Source organism: Pygoscelis adeliae, unplaced genomic scaffold, assembly GCF_000699105.1.
Source record: "Pygoscelis adeliae isolate BGI_AS28 unplaced genomic scaffold, ASM69910v1 Scaffold154, whole genome shotgun sequence".
Classification (NCBI taxonomy): Eukaryota; Metazoa; Chordata; class Aves; order Sphenisciformes; family Spheniscidae; genus Pygoscelis; species Pygoscelis adeliae.
The window spans coordinates 618,799-627,331 of record NW_008825113.1 but is presented as its reverse complement, the minus strand read 5'-3'; the positions used below and the strand labels follow the sequence as shown (position 1 = coordinate 627,331).

The 8,533-nt window shown below is 36.9% G+C and overlaps 1 protein-coding gene across 1 annotated transcript in view; it reads left to right on the top strand.

Annotated features, from left to right (window-relative positions):
- Nucleotides 1–8,533, top strand: part of SYNJ1 (synaptojanin 1) — a 68,084-nt gene that overhangs the window by 52,917 nt on the left and 6,634 nt on the right. Inside the window, exons 25-29 of the mRNA XM_009327940.1 lie at nucleotides 960–1,007; nucleotides 2,680–2,718; nucleotides 2,813–2,883; nucleotides 6,448–6,556; nucleotides 7,252–7,472. Coding sequence (XP_009326215.1) covers nucleotides 960–1,007; nucleotides 2,680–2,718; nucleotides 2,813–2,883; nucleotides 6,448–6,556; nucleotides 7,252–7,472 — 488 coding nt within the window. The remainder of the gene's footprint in view (nucleotides 1–959; nucleotides 1,008–2,679; nucleotides 2,719–2,812; nucleotides 2,884–6,447; nucleotides 6,557–7,251; nucleotides 7,473–8,533) is intronic.

The window sequence follows — 8,533 nt, the reverse complement described above, 5'->3', positions numbered from 1 at the left end:
CTCTTTCCAGATCATAGAGAGCTCCTGAGCAGATACCACACATTGGCACATGATGAGAAAGCATGAGGCTGTGTCATCGCTAAGGCAAAAGTTGCTTTTAAGGTAGGCTTCTTGAACACTGGCTCCCTTTCCTTCCTCTATACTTGAGCCACTCCAGAGCTGCCAGATATTACTGTTATTTTTCTATGCGCATGCCTTAAGGATTTCTCCTTACTTACCGTCTAGTATTATCTATGTCCTGCCATGTTCTTACCATACAATTTTATGGACCCAGTATATGCTTGATCATATTGCAGAAATAAAATAATTCAGCATGGTTATGCATGATTGAAAATCTTTCTCTCAATCTGAACTGTAACATCTACTGTGCACCAGTTGATACAGCTTTCCCACGTACAGAGTGCTGCTTGGAGATAACTTAATGATACGATTCTGTAGGATACAAGACATGATATAAAGTGGGAAACTTATTTCTTCCATAAAATTGCTTATTCAAATGTAGTCTTGGCAGAAACATACTACGTAGTATTCTCCTAAATTACAGGAAGCAGACTTAATGGTGCAGGGTATAGCTGATGTACCTGTTTATTTTCAAGTGTTTGAGTATAGGTATGTGCTCTGCTTTAGAAGAGTTTCAAGACTGACATTTAATATCATTCTGAATTTACAAAAGTTTGTGGAGAGTGAATACTGAAGAAATGAAATTCTCTTTCAACTGTAATGTAAAACTGAAATAATAGCATGTTTCTAAACACGATCGTACTTGCTGATCTCTAATTCGTGTCAGTCTGGTTTCCCCATGCTGCTACAAACAGTTATCTCCTACAAGTAACTACAATCTAGCTAGGCCATTTTTAAATTATGTAAAGGTGTCTTGTGGCAGTGTTCTTTCTGGTTTTACTTTCTCAATCTACTGCTTTTCTTATGCAATGTACAGCTTCTCTTCTTTCTCTGAAAAGGTCTTGGAGCTCCTCCCAGTCCTGGGGTAGCTAGGAGAGAAGTAGAAGGTAACATAATAATTTTTGTATTCTAGAAACGGATTTCTAATTTAATACTTGAGTAATATTATTGCCCTTGTGATACTAAAGGTGGTTTCATGAAGGTATTTATTGTGTAGGAACTTTCTTCTTTTATTTGACATATTTTTCAGACAGCCAAGTTGCTTCCTGTTTTTCAGTGATGGTGTGAATTGTTATAGAAGGCAGTCTTCATTTATGAAAAATGACATGAAAACTTAGACTGCGCTAATCAAGAAGAATACTTTCAAGGCTGACTCAGAGGAAGCTGTAGCTGACTGATTGCTAGAGTAAATACTATACCTGTAACTAAATCGGGAATCTGGGAAGCCTAATTTTTCATAAAGGACTACATATGTTCATATATTTTGGGCAGAGAAACTTCCATTTAAATAATTTAGCCTATAATTTAATATTTTGTCCCTTTCTAAGGAGCACGGTGTAGGTATTTTCATTCTAAATGTATGTGACATACATTTATGAGAAGCATTTCTCTTGCATTATTCTAGCTGGAGTATGTGCGTATAGTGCTGAATGGGTCCTGTTTTAGCCATGCCAGCAGAGTCATGTTTTTGGGTTTCTTCTTGTCGCCTCAGGAATGTGTCCCTTTGTAGCAAATATAGGTATGGCAATAAAAGTCTTAATATAGTCACAGTCAAGATGTCCTCCTGTGTACTACAATTAATTTTGGCTATGTTGCTGGTTCACTTTTCTAATTTGGCAAAACCACTATATGCATAGAGTAGTTCAGGTTGGAAGGGACCTCTGGTGGTTATCTAGTCCAACCTCCTGCTCAGAGTACGGTAAACTGGCGCCAGGTTGCTCGGGGTACGAGTCGCATTACCATGGAACTGTACCCAGAAACCCATTCTAACCAGCTCTAAGAAAGCAGGACTGTCTGACAACTGGAAGCCGATTTGATAAACAAAGTGTCTTATGTACCAGGGAGTATTCCTTCCAGTTACTGTAACTGACATGGTGATTTTACCTTCCTGGGCAATAGGCAACAGAAACACAAGCCAGAATCCTAAACCTCTTTGCCTGTTAGAAATTGTGCACTTATCTGAGGTAAAAGTAATTTTTTCGTATCTTGCACTTCACAACTTGAATGTTGCATACAAGGTTGTCATTAGCATCAGCATGTAAATGTTGAGGTTGGTGCTGTAATATATTTACCCCATAAACAAAGAGAGTAGGCTCAGGAACTTTGGTGTAGACCCTGTAGATTGCTGAACCATGTATAATTACAGAGGTACTCTTCTGATCGCATGATTTTTTGAATCGGCATGTTACATAAGCTCTTTTTGTTTTAAAGACTGCTGTTAGAATATTTGCAGAATATACTGTGAAAGAAAACTTCTAGCATGACTGAGAACACAGGGTACCTCTACAAGTGGGCGTCTTCAGCTTGCAAAACAAATAGGAGGTGATTTGACTTAATTTGTAATTAGAAGGGTCAAATTACCTCACGTGCTATGGGATAAGAGTGTGCTAGAGTAACAGGTTAGCTGGCGGATAGACTTTAATCTGTAACAATTTAAAAAAAAAATCACTGATGTCTTTTTGCTCCCATTTCCACTAGTGATAATGTACCATTGCCGTATAATACCCGTTTGTAGCTTATCTAACAAAGATAATCTAATTTTTTTTCCATGCTTCAAAGCACAAAAAAGTCCTGGAACACAAAGAAAAGATAACTTAGGTAATACCGATACGTGCTTTGTACTAATTATAATACAGAAAGAAATTGATTTTGAAATATGTTCTAAGTCAGTGATCTCTAATATCTGTTCCAGTTCGTAATCAGCCTCCACCTTCAACTGGAATTTCAAGCTCAGGAACTGCTGGATATGGTACAACAAGACCGGTAGGTATTTTGTCTTAAAATAATTTTCCTCCTAAGTTTCTACAGTTTATTATGCTGGCGGTGGGTTTTTGTAAGTCATAACAGATGTAAGAAAACTGCAAAATTGACTAGTCATTTTACAGCTTATATGAGTTAGTTGCCTCAGCAATTCTTGTCATTTGACTAAAAATACTTTGAAATATATATACTGGACATGGCTTTATTGTTTTGCGTTCTACGCAGTCACTTCATAGGCTCCCAAATAATACCACATTTTGTGTCCACTTTCAAATAACTGCAAAGCTGTTCTTTGTATTATATGTTCCTGTTGACTACATTGCTGATTTGCTATGATAAAATGTATTATCTTCTGTGCTGAAATGTATATTCTGATGGCAGTTAATTGCTTGCAGGTAGTTAACATATTATATAGGCAGTTGATGTATTATATTGCTGATTACTTGATATGTAATGGAATATTGTACCTTGTTTTACATGAAGACACTTATCAAAATTAATTTTTAAAAGTGAAACATTCAACTATTTCAACAAAACATTCAACAAACATTAGTTCTGCATTTCATTTATTTGTGGAACTGAACTGAAGGAACTGAATGGAGGATTTATGGGTGCTTGAATGTTTCGCTACAAGCAAGGACTCGAGATGGAAGACATCTGCCTTATTTCTCTTAACAGCAGCAAGTAGGAGCCTTGTGTTAGGGCAGGAGAAGGTGTTTTAATAGCTATAGGTCATCTTAAAGAATTACTTAGAAACGGTATTGCTTGTTGATAATTCTTTAGACTTTGCAGCATATTTCAGAGAGAATTTTTGTAGCAGCATGAAGGACTTTTCTTTCTATGTCTACATCAACCACAGTATTTGTGCTTGCTTTGTTCCCTCTGTTGTGGCAGTTCCAGGCTGTTTAACTTAGATCATACCTCTTTATACCTGAACGTTTTACATACTAAAAAGCAGCAAAAGCTGGCTCTTTCTTATCGGTTTCCTGCTCTTTAGAGAACTTTGTTTTCCTTCTCTAAGGCATATCCCCTTCTCATTGGGATAATGTTCACGACAACACTGGCAGGATGGAGAGCACAGATATGAGTTTTTAGTAAGGCTAAAAAGCACTCTGCTTGCATAAATGTCAGTGGGATAGATACTGATGAGGCTTTTGAACTATCTACAAATATTACACCTCTTCTTTAATGATGCACCCTTCTTTCAGGTAAAGTGATAGACCAGTTGTTGCGAATGAGAGAGAGAGAGAGTGTGTGTGAAGAAGCCATTAAAATAAAGATGCAGCTAACCACAAGAGTTTAAGTTAAATCCATATAAATTTGTTTTATAAAAGAGTCCTTTTCCACCTTTTAAATGAGCAAGAAACAAAAGAACGCTGCCAGCTGTGCAGATACATCAGAGTTCTTGTAGAGCTTAAAGGAGTTGTACCTTACTGGTATTGCCATTTCTATTGTACTCTTGTACAATATTGAAACCACTGAAAACTGCTGTTGAAAGCCACCACTGAAATCACTTTTTGCTGATTCATTTTTCTCAGAGATTGACTCTCACAGTGGACCGTTCTTGATCTCTGCACTTTTTTGTTATTTTCCCAGAAATGTAAAACACCCTCTTCTAAAATTTGGATAAAGAAAACCTGGTATACACAGGAAAGAATGTATTCATTTATCACCATGTGCCTCACTTTTTTCTTTTTTTTTTTTTTTAATATTTGTAATCTGGAGCCAGCGCAGAATTTGACATTTCTAAATCAAAATAATTCAATTAAAAAATACTCCACCAGTATCTTGGAATTGGTATAAGTGCAGGAATTTTTATTCATATTAACAAGATGGGGAAAAAAAGTAGTACTGTTATCTTGCGCTGTGCTTCTCGACGCCCAGGCCGGACTACAGTTAGAGATGCTTGCCTGTCTCCAGAAAGGACCACGGTACTGCAATTGCCAGCATAATTTGACAAGATAAAGCTGACTGCATCTCTTCTTTTGCAGACGTTGAGATTTCCTTTGAAAAACACCTAAGCAAACCAACCAAACAAGAAAACCCCCAACAAACCAAACAAATAAATGTACTAGAAGGTCTGAAAAAACACCTAAGATCTGCTTGGCTTTTCAAGCCTTAGCTCAACCCTTGTTTGGATTTCCTAACTGACATTGCTGCTTTCCTTTTTCTCGGGTTGTTTCTTGGGCAGCATTTCATTTCAAGGATTTCAGCACCAGGGACAGTAGCCACGGCGGGCGCTGCTTCCCACGGGGTGCTCCTGAGGATTATGTTGGGACTTCCTTTCTGTTTCTTTTCTGTTCCTTTTTGATGATTTTTGGGGGGGGGGGGGGGACGGGGTTTAAATACATTTTGGCATTTAATCCAGCCATCCTTCTGCCTACTTGCAGAATATTCAAAGAAATGACAAAATGCATCTTGGCAATTAGAGGGAAGACAGATATTTCAGAGGTTAGGTGGTTTAAAGCATTTAGAAAGTTGTTAAATGGACTCAGCCAAGCATAATGAATCAGATGTTATACGAAGTCTTCGAAGCAGAGTACATACATCTAGTAAAAGTAAGATCAAGGACGATACCTGTTTTGTAGTGGTGAAGTTTCTTTGCTTCATTTGTGTAGAGAGTTGTGTAATGGGGTTTGCTCTGAAAACCATTTCTAGAACATCCACTGTTACTAAGATTTTGTCAGAATATACCAAGTACACAAAATTTTAGAGGAAACAAATCTTACAAACTATCTTGCCTCACGATCTTTTTTTTGTGTGTGTGTGAAATCTAGCATTTTTATTCTAATGCTTTACATTCAGCTTTCAAATGTGGTGTTTGTAATTCATTCAGCCTCAGTTGTAATCTGGAATAGTTTCCTATTTCTCTTTAAATACTGATGTAGACTTCTTTATTTTGTTTTATGAGAGTAATTCCATTCCCAGCATATTAACTTCTATTCCAACAAGTTTGGGAAGACTCCAGCCTTCAGATGAGGCAGAATGTATGTTTCATTAATACTGTTTGCTGAGGAACAGGAGTAACTGCCTTGCAGTTAGCAAACATAAGTTTCAGAGAAAAGAACTAACCATGGTCTTTTATGCATATCTTGGACTTTCACTATATAAAATTGACTGTAGCTGTTGTTTGCAAATGACAGGCTATAATTATAGCCTAAAAGGTAGATGGTGTCTACAGCCTGCATTGACAGTGGGTTATCAATGTGTCCTTACGAGATCTTCAAATAAAGTTGTTGTTGTTGTTTTTGTTGCTTACAACAATTCACAGACTTAGGTAAAATTAACTTACTAATACTAACAAAATAATAAGCGTTTCAAACGTTGTTGCACAGGTAAATATTTATATAAGTTGAAAACTTTTGTAAAAATCCTTTGAATTGAACCCTCGTAATGTTTTGAGAATATATTCTTCGCTTTTATACGTGCATAAAAAATTAGCTCAGCAACTGTTATCAAAGAATTTATTTTTCACAGAGTCCTAATTATCCTGAATCACTTAACAGTAGATGACTACAGATGCAAAGTAGAACTAAAATAATTTCTTTTTACCAATTACTGTGTCAGACTGTTCCACCTCGAGCTGGAGTTATTAGTGCACCACAAAGCCATGTCCGTCCCTCTGGGGGAAGACCAGCACCTGAAACCCAAACCAAACCAGCTGAACCACCAAGGGGTAAGTTTACTTTCAGAAGTTAAAAATAAATGTCACTATTCAGTCGAGAGGTACTGTCTCTGGTTTGAATGCTTTGTTTTCAACAGGTGCTTCGTTTTTCACTAGAAATTAAGATTCCCGAACGTAGTAACATTTGGCAGGTATTGTAAACCCGTATCAGATACGAGGCAGCAGTCAGAGGAGATCTAGACCCACAGAGTTCACGCCATCAAGAGAAACTTTGATCAGATTGCTGTGTTCTGGTCTGGGCACATTCGTGTGTCCTATCATAGGTGTTGATCACTGGATCGTTCTCTGCAGTGGTTGCTCCGTAATCGTAATATTTGGAATAGTGTTTACGTTTGACTCTCAAAGCCACTTCCTAAACGTAAAGATAAAGGGGATTTTTAATTGTATTAATATCAAAATATGTATTTTATAGTAGTGACTTCCAAAATACTTTTAAATACAACTGAAGTAGACTTAAGAATGACATGGTTTCTGGTTCTCTATTTTGTGTCTATAGTAGTTTTAATGGAGATGCGCTGAGCTTTTGATGACTTCTAATCTAGTAGGTGTTCACAGCAACTGTTCTTACAGCCCCTTCTTCTGCAGTTCTGTCTGGTGCTTCCACAGCCACGTGTTCTCATTCATGCCGTTCTTAAAATTTCTATTACAATTCTTTACAATGAAAAACACTGCAAATATACTTGCAGGCTCACCATTGCTTCCTGAACCACTAAAGCCTCAGGCTGCTGGACCTGCTCAGCCCACCACTCAGCCACTGCCTGTGCTAAGGATGCAAGAGCCTCTCATACCTGTGGCATCGCATCCATCTCAGACAAGTGCCCCACAAAGTCTGGAACCCCCACAACCGCCTCCTCGTAGCCGATCATCTCACAGTTTGCCTTCTGAATCTGCTCCTTCACAGCAGCAAGTAAGTAAAAAAACCTTGTATATATGTTTTTTCATTATGTAAATTAACACAGCTTGTGCTGAATGCTGTAGATTTGTGAGAAACACCTAAAGCAAGCAAACAAACAAAAATAAAGGTCAAAAGATTGGATTCAAAGATCATCAGGCTCTACTAGGATAATACTTAATTGCTTAGGTATTGTCCATGAATAACTAATATCTCAAATACTAAATATTTAACTTGAGACTTCGTATGACAGACTTACAGCTTATGGACAGCTTGTTCTTAAAATTATGTTGTCAATTGACAACTTTGTATGGAAGAATACTCAGTCGAAGAAATTTAATTTTATAATGACATGTGCATGACTTAAACTGTATAGTAACTAGCTAACAGGTTTTGATTATAAAATAAGCTTTATAGATCGCATGATGTGGTGCTTTACGTTGATGATAATTCATTGCAGGAAGACGATACTGATAGATACTTAATAGAAATACATTTCTCCCCATTCGCCAGTGTCAAATAAAATACAGAAAGATATAAAAATAATCTGAAAATTTAATACAGTAACATAAATATTCTGTTCTGTGGGACCATTTAGAGTGTTATTTTCAAAAGAACCCCTTTTTCTAGGAAAAGCCATAGTTTCTTAGTACTCTTCAAAAAATGCAGAAGTAAGTTTTCAGTGTCGTTTATATATACATAAGGCTAAACCTCTTCACTAAAGGCCAGTGCTGTTAGTTTTTACAGTATCAGGTGCTAGGGCAGATAATACACTACTTGAATAAAAGCACAAATTTACTGAAGCTGGTGGATTTGTGCCCAGTTCTTACCAAGACTAAGGATGCAATTTTGTTTTCTGGTGTTTGTTTTTTTTAAAGATAAACTCAGCTGTGGATATTTATGACTATGTAAGTTGTCGTCAGTATTTTAGATTTTACCTTATCTCTACATCTGAAGCCCACTTTCACTAAAGCGCTTAGTTAATATCTATTTTGTACCACAATGACACAGCCAAATTCAGTCCTCAGTGAGTTGATTTTGAATTCTAATGGAAAAATCTTTAAATGCTCTTCCTT